The sequence below is a fragment of the Carlito syrichta genome, unplaced genomic scaffold (genome assembly GCF_000164805.1).
Source record: "Carlito syrichta isolate Samal-C Ts95f unplaced genomic scaffold, Tarsius_syrichta-2.0.1 Scaffold301993, whole genome shotgun sequence".
NCBI classification, from domain to species: domain Eukaryota; kingdom Metazoa; phylum Chordata; class Mammalia; order Primates; family Tarsiidae; genus Carlito; species Carlito syrichta.
In genome coordinates this window covers 436,871-463,046 of record NW_007246089.1, presented here as the reverse complement: position 1 = coordinate 463,046, position 26,176 = coordinate 436,871, and the positions used below count along the sequence as shown (strand labels likewise).

The window sequence follows — 26,176 nt, the reverse complement described above, 5'->3', positions numbered from 1 at the left end:
CATGTTTCTGTCTGTGACTCGAAGTATGTGCTGTATGCAGGCTATCATTAAAAAAATGACCCTAAATCACCATATATTCTCTCTCAAAATGAAGTAGTAAGTAAAGTATTACATTATGAAAATTGGAGGTAGAGAGCTCTTTATTTGTGGTTTTTGTAAAAAAGAAGCAAGTTATTAATTCATTGGTAAGAGTATTATGATTTAATCTGATTTTAGTGCTTTAGTGTTTTTAATTTACAGAAAATTTAAAGCAAGACTGGTAGTCTTTTGAATGTAGCTTACTACTTAGATCATTGTACACTTAATTAGCACTTTTGTATAACAAAACATCCATGATATATAAGTCTTTTGGTTAAAAATTAAGGCAAGCCTCTTAACTCTTCCAGGAGACTGAATAAAATAATACGAAAAACACTGCAGGAGAAGAGAATCATTAAAAAAATAAAAAACAAACAAACAACAAAAAACTTAGTATCCTGGATAAATTGGAAAATATTTTCTCTCTAAAGACCCTACAGTAAGTGGACGTGTGGTTCATTAATATCTCCTACCTATAAAATGAAATGCATATGTAGATTTTTAGAAATATTAGATATAAGGGGGACCCCCCCCAACTGGAATTTATTTATTTAAAAAAGTGTATTTATTCTTACATGTCTAAACTTCAGTCGCCTTCAAAGCACTCCTTGTTTGATGCAATGCACTCATTGAGGCATTTTTTCCACTGCTCAAAACAGTTTTGGAACTTGGTGATTTTGATGCCTTTTAATGTTTTTGCCGTTTTTTGTTTCACCTCTTACACATCAGCAAAATGTTGCCCTCTGAGGACTTTTTCATCCAGAAAACAAACAAACAAACAAACAAACAAATTGCTCAGTCTCAGAGTAGGTGAATAGGGAGGGTGGGGCACAGGGGCCATGCTGTTTTGGGTCAAAAACTGCTGAACACTCAGCACGGTGTGGGCAGGTGTGCTTGTAAGTTACCCATTGTGAAAAAGGCAAACACAAAAGAATCTCAAAAAAAATTCACTGAAGCCGAGCTGAGTGCGGGCTAGCACAACAACGCTGGCTGGCACACTGATGCTGATGGGTTCCTAGAACACTTTCCTAGTAGAGGATGCCTGTGCTGTAAGGGGCCTGCCATCCAAAAAATAATTTTGATTTTTTTGGAGGGGCTTCCTCCTCGTATGATGAAAGAGAAAGCAAAGAAACAGGAAATCTCTTTTGATCTGAATTTCATGGAAAAGTAAGAAAAAGGAATAAAATTGCAACTAGCTTATCAAAGACAATTAGGGCAAAGACAATTAGTGGTGATGAATATAGTCTAGCATTTTGTAGCAAGTAAGTGATATGGACACATGGATCAGATGTGGTGAATTTCCACTTTCATGCAGAGCAAGGCAAAGGAGTGTGCGTTTCATGTTGCACCTTTACTACCAAACCGAGGAGCTCCCTCTCCCCCTTCAATTCCTATATTGATACGCTTTCTTAATAAGCATCAATTTTTCGATAAAAATCACAGTATAACTTAGGGATACTTCTAATGAATTGAATGTGTGACTGAAAGAGTACTTCACCCCAGAGAGAACATATGGGTCTCTGTGACAGTTGTGACATTGGAGTTACCGCCTGCTTGTCTGCACACTATGCACCCTGAATAAAGGTGATAAGGGTATGTGTTGCCTGATACCCCTGACAGCCAGCTGCCCTACTTTTCCTAAGCTTTTATTTCTAGCTTTTCCTAAGATTGAGATTTCTTTGAGGATCATCAGAATTTGAGCTGGAATGAGTTGGGGATCTCCCCATTTTGGGGAAAGAAGAAAGTAAAAGAACTGCTATTTCTCTAAGGTGGATGATGGAAAAGATCCTATGAAATAGTTTTACTCCTTTGGGGAAAAATATTGGGCACAATTAAAATGTTACAAAAATGAACTAGAATGTTTTATTCCAGGCACTGATATTCTCTATTGTAACATGGAAAAGTATTGAGATTCCATCTCCCTTTTTTTTCCTTTTATATTGCAGCAGGACAGCCAGAAATGATACCAGCTGGTGCAAAAGTAGTAGCATTTTTGTGATTTGGTAGTCTTTAGGCTTTTGACATAATTGTTTCTATATTGGTCCATTTTGGTATTATATCAGGAAGTTTGTTATTCAAATGTATAGCAGAAAGGTATAATTAAGATATAACATTTAGTTTCCAGTGTAAGTGTCTTGAGACCTTTCACAAGCATTATGCTTTTTGGGGGAAAAAGAAAATCACACAACTGCTTAATAGATCCTACAAGATTTAGCAAGAACTAGAGTATGTTAAATCTCTTTAACTTTAGAACATAATATACACAGAACTTGTTAAATGTTATTTAATATAGATTCATCACTTTTTTCAAGAAATATTGAGTTAGCTTTTTATTTTTTGTTTTTTATTTTTGGTGATCCCAGTGCCTACAAATTAAGATAATTTTAGCTTTCAGTGGACTTGATGGCTACTAAATCTTCTGCTAATGAGAGACTTCTCTAGAGAAACAGAACTCTGTGTTTGACTTTATAGAACAAATGATCTGTCTTGATCCCATGACCTCTTTCTTTTTATAGGGATTTCCTTCTTTAATATCTACATATGTTTCCTAGTCTTTATATCATCACAATAAAAACTAATCAGCAAGGTTTTTTTCTTTTTCTTTTTGTACTTAATCTAGGCCTGTGTCTGTTAGATGTCTGTTTCTTATCATAATAATCCTTTGGGAAAGAGAATATGTTTTTCCTTACATTGAATACTGGGGAATACATGTCAACACTGAGGAAATGATTATTAATCAGGAAGGGAATGCAATTTTTTCAGAGGACTTGGTGCTAGGGATGGGTTGGAGTCCTATGTGTTAACCTTATTGCTGTCAGTGAGATTTTTTCTGGTTTTTCTTACTTAGAGCATGTTTTCATATGCTAAAGCATTCTAATATTTTTTTATGAAGAATATTGCTACAGCATGATTTTTTAGCACAAAGACTAAGTTTTAACAGTAATTTTTGGACAAACTATTTCTTATCCTACTATGTTGTCAAGTCTACTATCTATACCCAAGATATTGTTCTACAAATAATAAATACCATTCCTACTTACATTGCTTTTATGATAGATGAATTTCAAGAGTACTTTAAAGCAAATGGAATCCTTTGTCTGATAATATAGGGTATCCTCAACCCCTTATTCATAGTAGAAGATTCATCATTGTTTATATCCATAATGAGCTAAGGTTCTGAAGATTTCAAATGTCCTGTGAATGGAGTACCTGGGCAGTATTCTTATAGAATTTTTATCTGTCAATTTCTGTTATTTTGTTTTAGAAAATGATTTTTTTTTGTAATTGGGCACATTTACCAGTGGTTATCACGGATATTATTAAAGTTGTACAGTCATCACTCTTTCACAAGAGTTTTGCAATGATTGCCTCTATTGATAATTCTTGCCATTCCTGGAAATGTGCAACATGCATTGGATCTCTCGTGTTTGTAAGAAGAGAGACTGAAAACTTTTCAAGAAAGATGAAAGCTATTGAAAAATATAATCGACTACAACTGGAAAGTTGTTGAAACTTGAGATATTTCTAGAGTTTTTGCTTTTTTCTTTATGATGAATCCATTATGTTGTCTTCCCGTCTACTTAAATCTATCACTTTCGTTTCCCTGTAATTCCTGCTTTGGTTCCATAGCTCGCTAGCTTCAAGGGGAAGTGCATGGCATTTAAGGTCTGATTTTCTTTTCCAGCTTGCAAGTTCTTTCTGTTGTAATTAAAATTCCTTGCTGAGGGTACATGATTTACTGGTTTTCTTTGTTAGCCCATTCACTCAGAATATAAGCCACTGGTCACTTGATGGAGCAGCTACTTTGAGAGTAGGTTTATGCTAATAGATCAATTAGCAGAATCTATGCAGTAGGGATAGGGAGAGAGGCAGGGTATGACAAAAAAAAATGAGGTTGACACTTTCTTAGCAGGACTGTAGCCTGAACATGTTTATTGAAAAAGGCTGAGGATAAGGCACGTGCTCAATATCTGTAATACACTCAACTTGAAAACATTTCAAGTACAAATATCTCATTTGAAGTTCTAAATATGGGAACAAAAGCAGATAAATTGAGGCAAAGGTTGAACACTTCATGTTGTTGCAGTCACCTTCACCACTGTGATAAAAATGAAAAAGATGTAATCAGAATTATCAGTGTCTTTTATAATCACACCGTTATATATCATGAGCAGATTAAATAAGGATATCAAGGGTTGTGATTGTGTAGAGAGTATATTTAGTCTCTAGTCCTCGTTTATAGTAAGGCACTGTTTATTTGCTTCCATGTGTATGAGATGGCAGCTGCCTTCAAGGCAGGGCCAAGGTAGTTTCTTAAACACAAGGGTCTTGTTGCTGAGATCTAACTGCATTGAAGCCTAATGCTTGAAGTCAGGTATCATGGGTCAGGGGAGATGGTGCTTGTCAATGGTATGCTCTGCTGGTTCATGGTGGAATCTAAGAATGCTCAGAGAAGCAGGAAATTGATCTGTTACCTATGTGTTCAATCATTTCTTATAGTTGTTGATTTCAACTCCTTTATGCTAAGGACATTATTTCCCAGTGTCCTCAGACAATCCTTACCTGTTATTGCTAAATTGCTCCTCACCAGTCTTCAGCTAGTCAGGGCTATGGAGTTCATCTTGACCCGGGACTGCATTTTGCTCTCTGTTGGTGAGGGAGGGATTTGAAGGCCTTGGCCCATTCTTTTGTCAGAAAGGCTTGTATGTGTGTACGTGTATGCATATGCACATGTGTGCACGTACACGCGCACTTCTGTATGTGAGAGAGAAAGAGAGACAGAGAATATAATTCCTTAGCATGTGTTACATACATTTGGTAGATTGATTTAAAGACAAATAAGAGTGCTTAATCTCGTATTCATCATCCAGTTAATGAGCTAGAACACTGCCTGTACATTGACATCCTCCGTGTGCTCCCTCCTATTTGCAACCCTGTCCCTGATGACGTTCCTTTCCTTCCTATTTGTTGACTTTAATTTTCTGTTAGCTTCCTTGCTTTCCTCTATAGGTTTACCACATATGTTGGTGTTTTTAAAACTGCATAATGTTGAATGTTTAATGATGCTGGTAATGTTTCTATGATTTGCTTTTTTTGCACAACAGTGTTTGAGATTCATTTCTATCGCATAGAATTGTATTTTTCAATTTTGTTGATTGCCTTAATATACTATAGATTGTTATTCATTGAATACGTTCTAGTTTTTGGCTACTTCCAACAATTTTTAAAACTATTATATGTTGGCTCGCTCTTGTTACACAAATGCTGTGGGTAAAATATACAAAAAGACAGTTGCTCACTGATAGGCAAATGATGCCCATGCATCTGTGGGTTAGCTGGGGCACTGCTGATTTGGAATGACTCTGGACTTCTCTGCCTTGAGATCGCTCTGTACAGCTCTGTTCCATTTGTTTTTCTTTTTTGACCAGCAGACTCTCCAAGCATGTTCTTCTCATGGAGATGATGGGGGTGTAGGAGTGGAAACATACAATGTCTCTTCAATCCTAGATTTTCAACTGGTACCCTGTCACTTTCAGCTCATTCTTTTGACTAAGGCAGACTACATGACTAAACTTGTCATCAAAGGGTGGGGGAGCACATTTTACCCCTTAGTGGGAGAATTGTGAAGTTTCATGGCAAAGGGTATCAACGGGGAAGTGTGAAGAGTTGGGTCCCAAAATGTTATCTGCTAGAGTTTGTCCTCTTAGCCACAATTATTAACATGCCTTTGACATTTAACTGTGCTCAGCAGCATCCCAGGACTCCTTAAATTCTCATCTAGTCAAACCATCATACTTAAGGTCTGAGATGTCGTGATCTATATCAGGTCATAAATAGTGTCTCTTTATCTAGAGACTTATGAATTAAAAATGAAGTTTTCTGTTCCCTATATACCCAGTATACAGTTGTGGGACTTGCATGGAATAATCATTAAATCCTCCCCTTTAGAAGGGACATGGATAGGAGGCAGATACCAATCACCTGTCCTTAGAAATTTTGAAATCCTGCTGGACAAGTGTTGTCGGGTTTCTTTATTTTTTATTTTTCCTTCCTGGAGGATAGTGATTCTTCCTTGTCATGGCCCAGTTCTGCTCCCTGGGATTGGCCTCCAGAGCCCTGGACTTCACCTATACCCTCAGGTTTTTCTTAGATTGAGAATCTTTTCTGGGGAGATAGATTACCAGTTTATTTTCCAAGCTGACAAATTCTGGACTGTCTCTATTTTTAATTTCAGTTTACAAACTGACCAATTTATTAGCTCTTCTCATTTGTGTAGTACCTTAACACATTCATCTTAAGGTGCCAGCTCATGTTTACAGCCTTCTCTCTGGAAGCCATCTTGCCCAAGTTCATAAATTGATTAAATAGGTTATCTTTCAAGTTACTGCAGGTGCTTCCAAAGTAATGCCACTATGTATCAAGATTTTTTTCTTTTGTTTTGCTTTTCTTTTAGTTTCTTTGCCTCCTGATGTCAGTTTACAAAGCCAAGAACACATATTGTTTTGGTATTTTTGTTTGTTTTTGAGGGGTATGCATTCGATTTCTAGGACGTCTGTAAAAAAATTTCAAAACTGAATGACTTAATACAACTTAAAACTTACTGTCTTACATTTCTCGAGGCTACCTGTCCAAAATGAAGGTGTTGTCAGGGCCATGCTGTCTCTGGCTCCAGGATAGACTCTAACTCTTCTAGTTTCTGGTGTTTACCAGCACTCCTTGACTGTCCTTTACATTTCCTTTTTGAATTTGCTTCTGTGGCTTTCTCCAAGCCTTGTGCCTCCTTCTTAGTGCTTATTATATTGCCTGGAAACTTTTCAGTAAGTAGTTTGTTAGTAAATGGATAGAGGTTCCCTAAGTTTTCCAATCATTCTTTTACTTTTTTTTATTATAGAGAGGTGGAGTACAAGTGAGAGTTAACTACACAAGTAGGCTGCATGCAGGTGAAGTCTGGGCTTCTAACTGGCCCTCACTCCCCCTGATATAGGATCAGGTACTCTTTGTGTTGTTACGTGTTTCCTACCCTCCTCTCACCCTTCCTCCCCTAGCAGTTCCCAGCAATTGCCAACCTCTCCCTTGCGCTAATGCAACTATTGTTCAGGTCCCGCTTATGAGCGAGAATATGCGTATTCAGTTCTTTGTTTCTGTGATAGTTCACTTAGTATAATGGTCTCCAATTCCATCCAATTTGCTGCAGAGTTCATGATTTTGTTCTTCTTCATGACTTCATAATACTTTATTATGTGTATGTACCATATTTTCATTATCCAGTCCACTTTCAATGGGCAGGGTTGGTTCCATGCTTTTGCTATTGTTAATAGTGTGCCAACAAACATGTATGTGCAGGTGTTTTTTTGGTGGAGTGATTTATGTTCCTCCCATTCATTCTTTTTCATGTTTCTCCAATAAATATTGGACACATATTTTCAACTGCTTTCAAGTACTTTTATTACAGGTAGCTTAAATTTGATTCCTCAAACCTAGTCAACAGACCTGCTTTTTTTTTTTCCTGTATCATCCAACTTGAGTAATAAAGTTACCAGTCCTGTTACTACTGAAACAATTTCTCCATCTGGGTCCTCCATTCTCTATTTTTTTTTTTTTTTGACTAACTTTAGATCCTTACAATCTGTTGATGAGATTATGGTCAATAGTTTTGCAACAGTTCTCCTTTCATAAATTTAAAACCTTCTTAACTCTAGTTTTGGAGAGTAATACTGGAGTGTTGATTTTTTTCCCTCAGTTATTTACACTGTGGTTGGATATATTGCATGTGATATACCTACTCAATTCGTTGTGTTATAAGATTAATAATTATGTGTTTTAGGATAATATTTTATTTCTCTTTTTATTGTCCAAGTTTTTATCAGTTTACTTTATCAAAGAAGTTACATAGAGTAAACATTTCAGCCAAATTCTAAGTTTTTAATGGCGTTTGACAATATTTGATTGTGAAAGTAAGAAGAAATGTCTAAAAATACAGTTTTAGAATTACTGGTAAAATTTTTTCCGATGTTACATCTTCCCCCAAATTGTTTGGACACAGAAAAAGAATCTTCTAGGTAATGTTTGACTGACAGATAAAGATGATATTGTCTCTAACTTTATAATGGATTATGGTCAGGTGGGACTGGTAAAAGTGTGAACAAATTGATAGGTTTATTATTTTTTTTCCCCACTGACAAGGGTATTTGAAAGCCTGTTGTGACTATAATTCTGTGTAAACTCACTCATTAAAAAATGTTTTCCCATAGAAGAAAATTTTTTTTTTTAAGAAACAGGGACTTACTCTGTTGCCCAGGCTGGAGTGCATTGGTATGATCATAGCTCACTGAAGCCTTGAACTCTGGGTGTCAGTGATCCTCTCGTGCCACCACACCCAGCTAATTTTATTTTAGTTTATTTTTTGTGTAGATGGGTTCTTGTAATGTTGTCCAGGCTGGTCTCAAACTCCTGGGCTTAAAAGATCCTCCTACCTCAGCCTCCCAAACTGGCAAGATTACAAAGGAGAGCACTGAACCCAGCCAGAAGACATTTTGTCCTTAGCCAGATCACTTGTATGTTGTTTCTCAAAGAGGAAGGCTATATCTATATTATCAGCCTCATATGGATTGAGTTTGAAATTGTTTATTTACTCATAAAATGAACTGATACGTTGTAAGAACAAAGCTTTTTGGATAGCTGTCTGTCATGCAATTTTAAAATATGTTGCATAATTCAAACAATATAAATATATGCAAAATGCTTCAAGTTTGATTTTCATATGATAAATTGAATGCAGGTGTTCATCTTACCTAATTGTAAGATAGTCTTTTTTTGTTTCTACTTGAAACATTGTGGGCATGAACCTAAAACTGCAGAGTGAGAAGCCTGTGCCTGCATGCCTTTGATTTAGTTTTACTCTAATGTGTATATTGTTCTTTGTTGGGCAAACTTCCCAGGCTGCCTAGCAGAAATAATACTGTGAATGATGTTAAGGCTGGAAGGATGTGTAATCAGATTATTTGTAGCCATGGACCATTACATGGTTATCATAAAACAATGGTTCCTAGCTTTTGTCTGTTATAAAACCTCCGGAAGTTGTGGAATCCTTTCTTGGAAAAATAATCACATTATGCACAAAATATTTTTTCAGAGGTTTTTCATTTCCTCTGAGTCATATTAATTTACCTCATGTTAATTGCCCAGCCACATTCTCATACATTGTTGATGGTAACATAAATTGAAACCACATTTATAGTGGAAGACACTTTGGAATATTTATCTAATTAGAATATACATACTCTTCTTTTTCTCCTGTTTCTGGGTAGAGATAGCCAACTGAACATTTATCTAATTTTGCTCACTACTCAAACTTCATTAAGTCTACTAGAAAGTGATTAAAATGGATAAAATCTTAAAAGAATAGAAGACATAGCAATGAGAATCTAAAAATAGCTGGAAAGCAAGTGAATTAGTACTAATAGACTCTCTAGGTCTGGTAAGGCCAAATTATAAGCAAATGGTCAGGCCAACTAAGAATTAAAATTGTATGCTATAGAGTTCTCAAAGTTTAGGAACTGTCATTAGAGATACTCTAGAATGAAGTGAAAGGGGACAAAATAAAGTGAGTTTGTTGAAAGCTTTTTAAAACACAGTCCGATCTCTAAATCATGTTCCCTACTTTATGATCACCACAACAGAGGCAGGTGGGGACAAAGTGCTGTGTTTGTCCTGAAAGAACACGGGGTACATTGGAGGGCCCAAATGTCTTGCCAGAAACAGTAACTAACAGACCATGTACAGACTGACTACTGAATGGAGAAGTCTATAGTCCTTCTTCCACTCAGCATCCAAAGTCTTGTTGGCTTGGTTTGGTTTAGCTTTTCATCCTGACTGAATACTGAAAGAGACCTTTTGCGGGGACAGTCCATCCAGGCTAAGAAGCAAAATCTAAAAATACTAACCTTGGCACTTTCCATAAACACCTTAACTCAATCACTCTATAGAAAGCTATTGGAGCCATTGCTAGGTCATTGCCACCACCCTTGCCTTGCTAAGCTATGGTGTGGCCATCTGCTCTTTGAGCTATGGCCAGGCCATGTTTCCGGCTTTGGCCCTCTCACCTACCTTAGGGAGGTGAACCTTCTCTCTCTCTCTAATTTGCTTTTAAATAAAATATATTTTCTAATCTTAAAAAAAAAGAACACTATTGGAGGATTTATTCAACATAAACGAGAGTGTCAATCAAGAAAGAAGATTGCATGAGATATTGAAGATAGAGAATTCCATGACAGGAGAGAGATAAAGAGTATCTCTAAGATGATGGTATAGGGAGTTCTTAGGGTGATAGCTGGATGAATGGCAGAGAGGACAACCGGTCCTTGGAAAAGGTCTGTGGAATTTAAGAGTGACTGTTTCAGGAATATAAAATTGGCGAAATGCCTTAGGTGTCTGAACATCTTGAGAGTAGATTTAGACAAACAGCTAAGTGTTTGTTATTGAATAAACCAGAAGCATATAGAAAACCAACCACATAACTCAAAAAACAATAAGCTTTAATTCCAGGGGCAACAAAAGGTTGTTCAGGAAAGGAATTCTAATAATAAGTGATTCAACTGTTTACGCAGTCAGTGACGTAAATATTCAATATTGATTTAACCAAAATTATGATATTAAAAGGGTGAGGAATGGGAAGTGTGTGTTGTGGTGAAGCTGAGAAGAGGAAGGGCAAAATTATTTCCAAGATAATGGCCAAAACAGAATAATAAAGAGGCTGCATCCAAAGTATGTCATTTAGAGAAATAGTATGCTAGGTAAATTATTGGTTTCAATTTTTCAGTTCTCTGGAACAGTATCAGATATTTGCACTCTTCCCATAGCCTCCTGGTGAATTATGTGTGTTTCCTTCATCCTTAATTTGGCTGCCTGACTTTATACAATGACATTTGCCAGATGCGATCTAGGTAGAGGCTTAAAATGTGCTTGTGCTGTTGAGCTTGCCCTCTTGTGGTGCTGCTATTGCCATAAGGAAGATTTGCTTGGGTTGGTTTCGGCCCCTCCTGTCGAGCTGCAGAATAAACACATGGAACAGAGCTGTCACAGACAATCCACAACCCTGCAGCCTGGAGCACAGTCATTTCAACACCCCACAGCTGTGTGAGTGAGATGTGAAAGCTTACTGATGCACCAGAGACTTTCTGCATGTTTGTTATTCAGCAAAGGTTGACTGTTACACATAGAGATATGTAGTAGAATAGTCAGTTAACAAAGGGAATGGTGATTACTCCAGGGAGGACAAAGTAGAGTTAAGGGAGTAGGGGAAAATGTTTTTCATAACTAATCTTCTAGGGATACCTGGGTCTTTAAGCCATGTATGTATATAACTGATGAAAGTATAAGCTAAAAGTTAAGGCAAGAAAGCGGACTATATGATTGTGGTTGGGGTTTGTAAAGAAGATCTAATGGATGGACAAGGGCTAAGGGCATTGGGGTACTAGTAATATATTTCTTCATGTCATCAACCATAGTCTACTGCTTGATGGGCCAGTTTAAGAAAATGGAGGTTTTCTAAACAAGAACAAATGGAGGTTTCACAGGGTTGGAAGCCTTAAGGAGATCAAAGGGCAAGTTTAAGAGAGTTGACGGATGGAGGTTCCAGTCAGAGATTGTGCTATTGAAAGTAAAATTCCAGAGGAGCCATGTAGAGAAAGTAAAACTCCTAGGTTGATAACAGAAATCAGTTGTTCTAGTGAAGATACCGGTTATCTCACATTTGTTAGAATGGCTGATATCAAGAAGACAAGACAGATAACAAGTATTGGTCAGGATATGGAGAAAAGGGAACCATTGTATTCTCTTGGCACTAGAGATAAAAAATCCTGTAACAAAAATGAAGACTTCCTTTGATGGTCTTTTTGGTAGACTAGACATAGTTGAGGAAAGATTCTCTGAGCTTAAAGACATCTTCATAGAAACATGCAAAACTGAAAAGCAAAGAGAAGATGGAACAGAATATTTAAGAACTGTGGGGAAACTACAAAACGTAACACATGTAGAATGGTCTATCAAAAGAGAGGAACAAAGGCACACAAGCAATATTTAAAGCAGTAATATCTGAGAATTTTTCCAAATTAATGTTAGAAAATAAACCACAGATTCAGGAAACTCTGAGAATACCAAGCAGGATAAATGCCAGTAAACTACACCTGGGCATGTTTTGGTCGAACTGCAGAAAATCACAGATGAAAAATCTATTAACAAAAAAGAGGAAAACCCCCTACCATCCTATAAAGGAATTACATCTGCCTTCTCAGAAGTCCTGAAAACATGAAGAAAGTGATGTGAAATATTTAAAAAGTATTTACAAGAAAAAAGCCTCACTGATTTATAATTTTATACCTTGCAAAATTATCTTCCAGAAGTGAAGGAGGAATGATCTTTCTCAGGGAAACAAAAATCGAGGAAGTTTGTTGCCTGTAGACCTGTTTTGTAAGAAGTATTAAAAGAGATTCTTTTTTTGTTTAATTTCTTTGAGCAGTGTTTTGTAGTTTTTCAAAAGAGATTCTTTAGAAAGAATTTATACTGGTCAAAAACTTAAATCTACATAAAGGAAGAAATTCACTGAAAAAACAAGTGAAGGTAAAATAAAAATGTGTCTATTAGACCAATTAAAAATAAGTTTGTCTAAATGATAGTAGCAACAATGTACTTGATTATGTATACTTAATGTAGACGTGAAATCAATGGCAACAATTATGTAAGGGATAGGAGACAGTAATTAGGATTATTTTATTATTATAAGGTGCTTGCCCAAGCCATGAAGTGGCACAGTGTTACTTGAAAGTGGTCATGGATTAATTGTAAAAGTATATTGCAAAGTCTAGGGCATCTACTAAAACTAAGAAGGGCATTACATGGTGATGAAATAGTCAATTTTTAAAGAATATATGGCCAGTACTTAATGTGTATGGATCTAACTGCAGAGCATCATTATATGTGAGGCAAAAACCAATAGAACTACAAGATGAGAGGGAAATTCATGATTATAGTTGGAAACTTCAACAGCCCCTGTGTTAGAAATGAACAGATCCAACAGGCACAAAATCAGTTAAAGACATAATTGTCCTCAACATCACTGTCAATCAACTAGATAGAGTTGACTTCTCCATTACTTTACCACAAACATCGGAATACATGTGTTTCTTAAGCTCATATGGAACATTTGTCAGATAGATCACTTTCTGGACTGTAAAACACACCTTAAAAAATTCAAAAGAATAGAAATTATGCAGTGCCTGCCCTCAGTCAATAATTAATAACCTTACAATAAATAAAACACTAGATTCAGAAGGGTTCATTGATGATTTCTACCAAACATTTAAGGAAGAAATTATACCAATCAATTCTACAATGTCTCTAGAGGATAGAAGTAAAGAGAATATGTTCTAACTCATTCTGTGATGCCCCTATTACCTTAATTCCAAAACCAAATAAGAAGATAAAGAACAAAGATATTATAAGAAAAGAAAACTACAGACCATGACCTTAGATGTAAAAATCCTCAATAAAATACAATAAATTGAATCCAGTAGTGTCTAAAAAAATACCACAATCAAGTAGGCTTTATCCCAGATATGCAAGGCTGGTTCAACATTCAAACATATTTTAATGTATTCCATCACATCAACAGGCTAAAGGAGAGAAATCACATGATCAAATAAACAGATACAGAAAAAACATTTGGCAATATTCTACACTCATTTATGATTACAAACTTTTAGCACACAAGGAGTAGAGGGTATCTTTCTCAACTTGGTAAAAAAAAAAAAATTCACACAACATCTCCAACTAACTTCATACTTAATGTTAAAAAACTCAAAGTTTTTCTGCTAAGATGAGGAACAAGGCAAAAATGTCTTTTCAATGCTGTTTTTCAACATTGTCCTGCAATTTCAGCTAATGTAATAAGAGAAGAAAAGGATTTAAGTATCATGATTGGGAAGGAAGAAATAAACCTGTCATTTTACATAGATAGCATGATTGTCTAGGTAGGAAATATTAAAGCATTGACAAAACTCCTAGAATGAATAGACAGTAACAGAAAAGTTGCAGAATACAAGGCTGATCCATAAAGTTCATTGCTTTCCTCTGTTCCAGCAATGAACAAATGGAATTTGAAATTCAAAACATATTACCAATTTACAGCAGTGCTCCCCAACAAGACATGCCTAGGTATAAATCTAACAATATCTACCAAACTTCTATGAGGGAGACTACAAAACTCTGAAAGACATTAAATAACTAAATGGAGATGTTTGCCATGTTTGTGGATAAGAAGATTCAGTGTTCTCAAGATGTCAATTATTTCCAACTTAATCTACGTTTTCAATGCAATCTCAATCAAAATCTTAGCAAGTTATTTTGTAGGTATTGACAAACTTGTTCTGAAGTTTACATGTAGAGGCAAATGACTCAGAAAGAGAAAAACAAAGCTGTTCTTCCTGACTTCAAGAGTTCCTGTATGGCTGGGAGCAGTGGCTCAAGCCTGTAATCCAATACTTTGGGAAACCGAGGCAAGAGGATTACCTGAGCCCAGGGATTTGAGACTAGCCTAGGCAACTTGGTGAGACCTCCTCTCTACAATAAATCAAAAAATTAGCTGGGCATGGTGGCACACACCTGTCATTCCAGCTACTTTGAAGGCTGAGGCAGAAGGATAGCCTGAGCCCAGCCAATCAAGTCTGCAGTGGCCATGAGCATGCCACTGCACTCCAGCCTGGGCAACAGAGTGAGGCTCCAATGCAAAAAAAAAAAAAAAAAAGAGTTCCTGTAAAGCTGTAGGAGTCATACCAGGGTGGTATTGCCTAAATAATAGACATATGGATTAATGGAACAAACTAGGAAGCCCAGAACTAGATCCACAAAAATAGAGTCAATTGATCTTTGGCAAAAGGGCCAAATTGTATTGTGATACAATACAGCAAAAGAGTTGCTGCATTTTCAACAAATGTTGCTGGGACAACTGGGCATCTACATGCAAAGAATCTAGGCATAGACCTGAGACTGAATACCTGTCACAGGTATTAACTCAAAATGGACCCTGGGCCCAAATGTAAAACAAAATGTTACAGCCTCTTTGGAAGCCAGTATCATGGAGTCTTACAAAACTAAACACACCCTTTCCATATGATCCAGCAGTTGCATTTCTTGTTATTTACTTAAGTGAGTTGAAACGTATGTCCACATAAAAACCTGCACATTATTGTTTTTAGCAGTTTTATTCATAATTGTCCAAACTGGAACCAACCAAGATGTCTCTTAGTAGGTGAGTGAATAAGTACACTGTGGTACATCAAGACAATAAAATGTTCACTGCTAAGATGAAATGAGCTTTCAAGTCATCAGTAGACATGGAGGAAGCTTAAATACATATTACGGTATGAAAGGTTTCAACATGCAAAGGTTATATACTGTATAATTAAGGAAAAGAAAAAGTATGGAGACAGTTAAAAGAATCAGTAGTTGCAAGGGTTTTGTGGGAAGGAAGTACAGACACGTGGAGCACAGAATAATTTTCAGGCAGTAAAACTACTCTGTATGATATTACAGCGATACATGTAAGTCATTGTAAATTTGCCACAACTCATGGAATGAATGATACCATGAATGAATTGTAATGCGAACTGTGGGCTTTTGGTGATAATGATATGTCAATGTAGTCTTGTGGATGCTAATACTCATACTACTGAGTTGAAAAGTTTTGATATTAGAGTAGGCCACATGTATGAGGGAACTTGGGGGGGTATGGAGATCTCTGTGCCTTTTGCTCTATTTTTTTGTGAACCTAAACCTTCTCTTTAAAAGTTTATTAAAAGTATGGAGGCCCTCTGTCTCTCTCCACCCATACCCCCTGCACCCCTTTTGCCTTCTGCCATGGAATGACATAACAAGAAGGCCCTTACCAAACACAAGAGCCGTGATAATGAATGGACTTTCCTGTCTTCAAAACTGTGAGCCAACAAATTTCTATTTATTATCAATTTTAAAAATATGGAGGGAAAAAATGCCTGGGCATTAAAATTATTTTGAGTCCTTGAATATTAGGAAAAGTTCACATTTTGCCCTCAAACTTCGTTGATAGCTTTTCTAGGGGTGAAATGCTATGTTGAAAATTATTACTTTAAGAATTGTGAAGAAGTTGCTTTCTTGTTCTTCTAATTTTGGCTGTTTCTATTAAGAAGTTCCAGTCCATTTGGATTCTGGCTTCTTTGTAAGATAATTGTTAATTGGGCTTGGTATATTTTCACTCATTAGCTTCTATATCCCATAAATTTTTAAAATTTTATTGTTTATCTTTTTTTATTTCTGAAATATCTTGAATTATTTGGTTGTTTTCTTCCTGTGTCTTTTTTCTGTGTGTCCCTTTTAGTCTCTTTATAGATATTTGACTTTGTGGATGAGCCATCTGATTATCTTTCTCATTTTCCACCCTTATAAATATTACCCTGTCTTATGTAATTAAAAATACTTCATCTTCCTGGACCTCTTATAGTTTTTTTGTTTTTTAAACTGTCTGTTTCTGTTTCCTCCAAAATTTTTTATTTTATATATTTGCCTTTTTGATCTTATCTCACAGTCTTTCCTGGGTGTCAGGTAAATATGGGTTTTCTGTGCCAATTTAACTGTTGGGAACTAGTTGGACTTGGTGAGTTTTGTAGGTGGGGTTTGTAGATGATGTGTTTCCCTATAACATGGCTGGGCTGGTCCATGTATTTTGAGGACCTCTAAAAGTGCCTCTCTCCAGGGTTTCTGCCTGGGGAAAAGATTGTTTGGCACTGTTTGGGGGGCTGAGTTTGGAGAGGCAGATGGTTCTCAGTTTCTGTTTGTATGTGTTGCTTATGTAACCAATGATACCATTATGACCTCGCCCTCATGCTGGATAATAAATATCAAAAAACATTTTGTGCAATTACTCATTATTAATTTTCTTGACTAAAATCACCATCTTGCTGGTGCTTTCTATTTGTTCTATCTAGTCTTTTTTTCTTTTTCCCATTTTACTGCCTGCTTTTAGATTATTAGCATTTTTTATGATTTCGTCACTACTATTGATTTATTTTTTTAACTTAATTTTTTTTTGTTTAGTGATTGCCTTAAATTTAGGTTATACATGTTATCACACTTTCCTTTAAATAATATTATGCTATTTCATGAGCACTCAGTAGAGGTCCCTAGAGAGGAACCCACAAGTGCTTATGAAATCCTGTGACTTTAGTTCCCAGAGGTTGTATACTCTTTCAAGTAGCTTTTACTTAGTTTTTAGGAGTTTGATGAAATTTTTAGCTGTCTTCTTACCTGACTATATGAGCACACAGTGTCTCTTCCTCTTGAGATCTGCCATAGGTGTGCCAGTGATTATATCCTCTCCTCTTTTTTGGGAAGATATCTATTTTCTCAGACTTAAGACTCCCTAGTTGTTTGATTATCTCAGCTCTTTAGCTCTGATAGGTTGAAGAAAAAGTTGTTTCATTATAATTTATCTGGTCTTCTTTCCTTCCTTCTTTCTTTCCTTCCTTTCTTTTTTTTTTTTTAAATATTTTATTTTAAAGATGTGGAATACAAGTCAGGATTTGGTATACAGGTAGTACAGGTAAAGACATTGTACAGGTAAAGTTTGAGCCTCCCTTTGGTTCCCACTTTGCCTGGTTTGAGGTCAGGTACCCTTATTGATGTTGTGTCCCCCTCACCCCCCCACCCAGGCAGAATCCCTCTACTGCCTTCTTTCTTCTTTTGAGATGTGTTCTCACTCTGTCACCCAGGCTGGAGTGCAGTAGCATGATCATGTCTCACCACAGCCTCAACCTCTGGGCTCAGAGATCCTTCTACGTCAGCTTCCTAAGTAGCTGGGATTCTAGGTGTCCAAGCCCAGCTAATTTTTTAAAAAAATTGTGTGGAGATAGGGTATCTCTAAGCTGCCCATGCTAGTGTTGGACTCTTGGGTACAAATATTCCTCTCTTCTTGACTTTCCAAAATGCTGGGAGTACAGGTGTGAGCCACGGCTCCTGGCCTATGAGCACTTTTAAAGCAATCCAGGGATCTGTTTGCTATCTTGTCCCTCTGGAATGAGTCAGAAAAAGTCAGCATTATTGCTAGCCCCTTCTGGGATTTAGCCTCATGTTAATGAGAACTCTCTCTGCTGTGCATCCTTCATTCTTAGATGATACTGGGTAAAGGTTCATGGAAGTACAAAGTGAAGGTTGGCCAAAAATCATCTCAGCTTATTCAAATGCAACTACTGTTGATAATACTCTTTTGAAAAATGAAAACACCTGGGAAATGTGATGCAGTGTATCAGAATAGAAGGTGTTAGACATTGGAGATCTCCAAAGGTGGGGCGAGGGCAAGAGGGGGTGAGGGATAAAATACCTGTTGGGTACAATATACACTATTTGGGTGAGGGCTACACTAAAGATAAATGCTCAGACTTCATCACTACACAATATATTCATGTAACACAATGGTGCGTGTACCCCTTAGATCATGAAAAATTTAGAAGATGTGAACTGGAACTTTTCTGGGCAAATTAAGATTCTATGTATATTTGGTTATATTTTCTTGTTCATTAATTTCACAAACCACTGTGATTAGCTTTTGGCACAGGGGACTAGATGCATATTCATATTTGTTGCCTTTCAGCAGTCCTTACTTGTATACGTCCTTTCTAAAATGCGAATCTGCCAAATGCCTCAAACCGCCATAGCTTGGCATGGCACCTTTTGGCTTAAAGATAATCCTCCTCCTCCAACTGTATTCAGCCTTCAAGATGTAGGAGATCGGATCATTTCCTCTGATAGGCTTTACCTGATGCCCTCAGAAGGTTAAGTATTTCACTACTGGGCTACAGCTAGACATTCTAGTACTGTGTCTGTCACATTCTGTTGCAAATTATTTGTCAGAATTCAGCCTCTTCTTTAGACTAGAGTTCCTTGAGTGTATAATATTAATACTTGTGTCATTCACCTTTTTACATATGTGGTACTTAACACAGAGCTTGGAGACAGAGGAGGTATTTCATGAGTTTTATTCAACTGAGTTATATTATTGCTTGGTTATTTTGATGATTTGCTTAAAATGCTAAAAAATGTTATCTGTATTTTACTGAATCTATAAGGACTTGAATTTTTTCTCACAGTGAAAGACTGCTGTTTTTCCATGTTTATAAACAAAATGCAAATCATTTAAAAAGGATATATTGATATTTTGAGTATTAAAATGAATAAGAGAACCATGACCTGTCAATGTCTTGATTATAAATATAAGATATGTGCCGGGCTCGGTGGTTCAGCCTGTAATCCCATGCCTTTGGGAGGCTGAGGTGAGTGGATTGCCTGAGGCTGTGGGTTCGAGACCCACCTGGGCAAGTTGGCGAAACCTCATCTCTACAATAAATCAAAAATTAGCCGGGTGTGGTAGCGCACACCTGTAGTTCCAGCTACTCGGAAGGCTGAGGCGGAAGGATCGCCGGAGCCCAGCAGGTTGAGGCTGCGGTGGCTGGGAGCGGCCACTGCACTCTAGTCTGGGTGACACAGTGAGACTCCAACTCAAAAAAAAAACCATAAATAAATAAATATAAGATATGGGGTTTGGATTTTATAGAGATGTATATTTTACTAACAGTTCTGATACAATAATCCCCAGTCTTGCCTTCAGGCATTTTATAAACATGTTTGGAAAGGTAATTTATGAACAAAGGGAATAGTATTATATCTATCTGACACCTGAAACTTGAGGAATCTCAAAACCCTTATGACAATTGCAAATATTATTTTTTCTTTAACATACTTTTCTTTTTTAAGAATTTTTTATTTTAAAGATGTGGGGTATAATTCAGGGTTAGGTATACAAATATTCATTATGCAGATACCCTTGTTGAAGAGTGTGTCCCCTTCCCTCTCCCCTGGCAGTTTCCGCTACTGCCCATCCACCCCTTCCCTCTCCTGGCAGTTTCCCACTACTTCCAATCTCTTTCTTATAGTATTATGATAATTGTTCAGGGTCTGGTTATGAGTGAGAACATGTGATAGTCTGTTCTTTGTTTCTATGATAGATCACGCAGTATTACAGACTCTAAGTTCATCCAAGTTCATAATTTTGTCCTTGTTTATGGCTGCATAATATTCCATCTTGTATATGTACCACTTTTTTTAATCCTTTACTATTTATTTTGGTTTTAGTGAATGGGGGAGTTATTTTATAACATAATTAATAGCTGATTAAATTGTGAGTTCTCTAGGGTCTTTTTATTTGCAAGTGGTTATTAAATAAAAGGCTTAGTTTTATTTAAAATTGGGTTGTAGTTTAACTCTTTCTGTGTATGTGTGTGTGTGTGTGTTTTCCTACACCAGTGTAGCGACTATGACCTGGAATTTGGAACTGAGTGCTTGCAATTGGCTCTAAAATACTGCCACACGAAAGCCAAACTTGTGGAAGGATCACCTGACCTCTGGAAGGTAAGAGACATGGTACTTTGCTCGGGCTCTTCTCTCTCTCTCTCTCTCTCTCTGTGTGTGTGTGTGTGTGTGTGTATGTGTACATTTGGAAATAACACTGGGTTTACTGTGTGATATCATTTCTCTTGCTTATTTTCAAGAAAGTTTTACTTTGAGATAATTTATTTAAGCAAACTCCATTTTAGACCATAAGATTGGTTTACTCACTTTTTCTTGCTGTCTGTGGATAGCTTTTTATTCCATTTATTCAATTTGATTAAAGCTACAACTCTGCCTACAATATCAACATTTCCTTCTAGACCCTGGGGTGGTTGCTCCAACTGAACTGTATTGAAAGGATATCTGCCACAGTTCTGACCTACTCTCTCTCCCCTGGAGGAATCAAACTCTCTCCTGTGACAAGGCCCAACTCTTCTAATAGCACGCTTTCCTTCTTTCTTTCTTTCTTTCTTTCTTTCTTTCTTTCTTTCTTTCTTTCTTTCTTTCTTTCTTTCTTTCCTTTTCTTTTCTTTTCTTTTCTTTTTTTTTGAGTCAGAGTCTCACTCTGTTACCCAGGCCAAAGTGCAGTGGAATACTCATGGCCACCCTAGTGTCGACCTGCAGGGCCCTGGTGATCCTTCCGCCTCAGCCTTCCAAGTAGCTGGACCTAGAGGCATGCATCACTATACCCAGCTAATTTTTTTTTTTTTTTGAGTTGGACTCCCACTCTGTCACCCAGGCTGGAGTGCAGTGGCACGCTCATGGGCAACCACAGCCTCAACCTGCTGGGCTCAGGTGGTCGTTCCGCCTCAGCCTTCTAAGTAACTGGAACTACAGGCACATGCTACCATACCTGCCTGGCTAATTTTTTGATTTATTATAGAGATAAGGTCTCAATAGACCAGGCTGGTCGTAATTTTTTTATTTGTTGTAGAGATGAGGTTTCACCTAGTTGCCCAGGCTGGTCTCAAACCCTTGGGCTTAGACAATCCTCTCTCCTCTGCCTCCCAAAGTGCTGGAATTACAGGCTTGAGCCACCATGCCCGGCCCACACTTATTTATTTAGGAGAGAATGGAGTAGTTGTTATAAACAAGATAGTAGCACTATCATACTACAGCTTCTTATCAAGGCCATGTTATAGGGTGACTCTCTTTTGTTTCATTAAGGTAGAAATGAATTGAATTGGATAATACATTCTAAAATGAGTTGTAGAGCCATTTTGTAAGTATTAAATAAGGTATTGCTGGTAATGGAATCTTGCAAATCTATATGAAACATTCACCAAAATCTAATTATTAATGATTCATTTAAATTCTGCGATTATTAGTCTATAAGCATATTTCCTCTTTTTTAAAAAAAACAAAAAACAGAAAGCCCTATAAGTTGATCAGGTATTTTGCACAGTAACATGATGGGCCTTACTACATGCTAAGTTTGCTTTAGATACATTTAAACTGTTGAATTTAATATTCCAAGATATTGGCACGCTTGGAAGATTGCCTGGTAGAGAAAACCCATGTAGTAATATTTCTTGTTTATGGACACCTAAATGCCATCAACCCAGCAGGCAGACATTTTATTCATTTTGTTTATTCTTTTCTATATGTGATTCAATGGTGGTATAAATATAAATTATGAGGATTTTGGCAATTACCATTTAGATGTTTTGTTAAAGATTCTGACTCACGTCTCTGTAGAGCTTCCTCTGGCTACCTGCTAGACATAATTTTGAAGGCCAAGTGAATAAATGCAACTCTAGGGCATTTTCCTGCCACTGACACATCAATACTCTTTGGCCTCTCTTTTGATATCATTAAGGGTGGGATTATTTACCTCCTGTGGGTGTTCTGAACCTTCATCAAACTTGTAAAGTACTTTGTGGATAAAAGGGAAAGCAACATATTATTCTTTGAATTTTCCATCTTCACAAATTTCTTTCTTTTATTGTGTGAAATGCTTGTATTTACCTGTTCTTTCCAGCAAGACAATATTAGCTCTCAAATACGTCTTGACTCTCTGACTTTCTTTTATGTGCAATAAATGTCAATATGCTCTGGCATGTTTGGCCCTTCCACAGTGCTTCACTTGGTCCCAGTGGTGAGTCTTGGAACATGCTGTTGTGGGTTGAATTGTGTCCCTTCCTAAAAAAAACGTGTGTAGAAGTCCTAACCCCTGGCACATATGAATGTGACTTTATTTAGGAACAGGATTTTTGCAGATATAATCAAGTTAAGATGAGGTCATATTGGAGTAGGGTAGGCCCAGAATGTGACTGGGATTCATGTAAAAATAGAAAAGACACAAATACAGGGAGAATGCCATGAGATGATGGAGGTGGATGTAGGAGTGATGCATCTGTAAGCCAAGGAATGCCAAAGATTACTGGCATTACCAGAATGTAGGAAGAGACCTTCAGAGGGAACATGCTTCTGCCTACATCTTGATTTCAGAGGCCTAGCCCTCAGAACTGTGAGAGATTATCACTTTCTGTTTTTCTAAGCATCTCAGTATGTGGTCCTTGGTTACAGCAGCTCTAGGAAACACCCTCAAAGGGGTGACACTCTTTCAGGCCTAGAGGAATCAATGTCATGGTATCACATCCTAAACTGGACGGAGGCAGACAGCCCAACTCTTATTAACAAAGTTTGAACAGTGATGTGCTTCAAAGGGATCTTGAACTATAAAAGGCCTGCAATGAAGTACGTTAAGCAAAATGTCATGTAAATAGTCGTTACAAGATTATTTTGGGGGGAGGGACCACTTTTCTGTTAAGAGAGGCAAAATTATTGAGTGCAAATATTGCAATTGTATTCAGGTTCTCTATTTCCTTTTTCTGCCTCTTGTCTTATCTTCTACTTCTGGTATTTTTTTCTTTTTTAGCTGACGATTTAGACCCTTTTGATAATATTTTATGATTTGTCTTTAATAAAGGCTTTTACTTTAATTTTGCATGAAGAGTATTTTAATTGCTGTTTAAGCCACAACAATGCAGTTTATACTTTGAAATTAGTGTTCTAACTTTATTCTAATTCCAATGATGCTGCCATGTAAAAAAATTTGGATGTGAAACATTTTAAAACAATTATGGTAAAGCCAGTACTGGACCCAGGTGGGAGGGCCAAGGACTGGGAACATGATTCTGAAATCTGACACATTGGAAGACATATTTGGATATAACTGAGGCTTTTCACTGCCGTGAAACAGTAAAGCAAGGGAGGATTCAGAAACTGGGCAATGTATCTTCCCCTTCCCCTCAGAAGTCAGGAGGTTAACTCCACAGTGATATGAAGACTGATGAGAAATTTCTGATTTACTGCATGTGGGACTACTTCAGCTGCAACCAGAAGTTCCAGAATTATTTTGTGTATCACGTATTTTGGTGAAAGTAAATGTAAATAATTAAACATTCAGGGGTGATGCCAACCTTTCTGTGTTAGCTCCTCTCAGGTCAGGAGAAAGCATCAGTTTTTCAAATCACCATGCAGGATAGAGAACATCCCCCTAGCATGATCATAGCACCCCTTCTTCCCACCAAGAGTGATCAACACGGAAGAGAATAGGACTGGCTACCAGGAACAGGGTTCCGCTCTCATGCTGCCCTTGAGTGGTCGCATCTTGAGGGTCTCTGTAAACACTCTCTTTTTAGTGAGATTTCATCTAGCCTACATAAGAACTTCAGTGCCTTTAATTAATCATTGTACCATATTTTGACCCAATATACTTTTCATCACTCAACTTGGTCACTTACTACACTATGCAGACTTAATTGAACAGACTTCTTGTTTCTAAATGGCAAAACTATCTTCAAGGCATAAAATATTACAACCAATTATTGAAAAAAATTAACAACTGTGTTTCATTGTCTAAAAAATGCTTCTTCAGAAGGAGTTTCTGAAGTATTTATGTCATCCCAATATTTTAGAAAGAATGACTTTTGAAGATTTCTTTTGATGGGAAATACATTTTTTAAGAGTCAAACATTCTAGCATCTTTGTTTAAAAATGAAAGAAACAAAATAGTCATTATTTGGGTTTCTAACCTCAAAAATACACAGTGGTGGCATTGTTTCTTTTTAGAAGTTTTCATATAGTTATCTAGTTTAGAGAAAATGATATTTTACAGATGTACATGATTGATGAAATGGAAATAAAGTTTCAAAAAAATCTGTATATTAATAAACAGTCCATATCTTACTTATCAAATGTAAGTTATTCTGCCTTTTTTCTAGTATTGGTGTTATATATTTATTGTGAGGAGAAAGGTAGGAGAACATTAATTGTATTTTTACTTAACTTGTAGAAAATGGTAGTCTCCTGGGCTTGACTCTGTTCTGAAAGCTCTGTTTTATAATTTCACGTCTCAACACAGAAAGAGCAACAAAATGTATGTGTGATAGTGTCAACCAGCAGCTGAGAGAATTCTGGCCTAGGAGTGAGAAGACAGTTATGTCTATAGCTCTGGGCATCAGGATTCTCTTCTGTTGACTTTTTTTTAAGTTAAGCATGTTACTCAGGTGAAAATATTGCACAGAAGCACAATCAAACTAAACAGAAATTGAGCTGAACTAGGTGAGTGCCAGATATTTGACTGGAATCTCACCTGCACCAAACATCTTGACTGTTTCTCAGGTGGCCCCTGAGGCTCTAGAAAGCACAGTTTGAAAACTAGTGAATTAGAGGATTGACATTCTCTTCCATCACAACAGGACTGACTTTTTTAAAAGGTAATTTTTTTATAATAGGGTATTGTGCAAAGTCAAAGGAAGACTACACATCATGCTGACAGAATAAAATCCACTTTAAAACTGACAGGGTGTTGGTTTTTAATTAAAAATAAGGAAACAACCCATGTCATTGAAAGTTAAATGGAAAAATGAAATAATTCATCAATTAAGAATTACAACATTTTCCAGTAATATTCCCTTTAAAGTAGGCTAGCTGTTGTATTTAGGGGAAAATAAAGTTATTCTTGAAATGGGACTTTAAAAGTTAAGAAATCTTTTTTCAAGTATATTTTTATTAAATCAGTATTTGTGGAAGTACTGTTGAGGTATTCAACAACGTTTTATGTAGGAGATGTTAATAAACATTTTTAAAAAGTCTTGATCTGTATATAGTAGGTATCCACAGGCTATAAGAAAAAGTAGACAGAAAAAAATAAATTTAGGAGTCTTTCCTGTCCATCCAGTTGATTGCTTAATATTTGAGGGGGAAAAAAGTCCTTGAGGTAATGTAAAAATTCAGTCTTGCAAATATTCCAGAAAAGTCACTTTAGTATTTGTGAATATCTTTGCTATAAATTTAGAAATCTATCATTAAGACCTGCTTGAAAAAAAAAAAAAAAACTTTTGTATTTATCCTATTTAAATTTGGAATGCATTTATACTCCTCAAAGAAAGCAGGAGGGAATAGAAAATGAATCATAATACTCAGGCTTATTCTCCTTAATTTCTCTGTTCTACGTTTACCCTACACATTAGACAATTATTGTAGACAATTTTTCTTATTTACATTGCAAATATTAATGAGGCCTGATTTTAGATAAGTAGTTAACTTTACTTTTTTCTTTTTTTTTGAGTTGGAGTCTCACTCTGTCACCCAGACTGGAGTGCAGTGGCCGCTTCCGGGC

The 26,176-nt window shown here is 36.6% G+C and overlaps 1 protein-coding gene across 2 annotated transcripts in view; it reads left to right on the top strand.

Annotated features, from left to right (window-relative positions):
• ISPD (isoprenoid synthase domain containing) overlaps positions 1–26,176 on the top strand; it is a 307,704-nt gene that overhangs the window by 83,817 nt on the left and 197,711 nt on the right. For both annotated transcript variants that reach the window (XM_021711282.1, XM_008055868.1), the window contains one exon: positions 20,464–20,568. In XM_021711282.1, the coding sequence (XP_021566957.1) occupies positions 20,464–20,568 (105 nt within the window). The remainder of the gene's footprint in view (positions 1–20,463; positions 20,569–26,176) is intronic.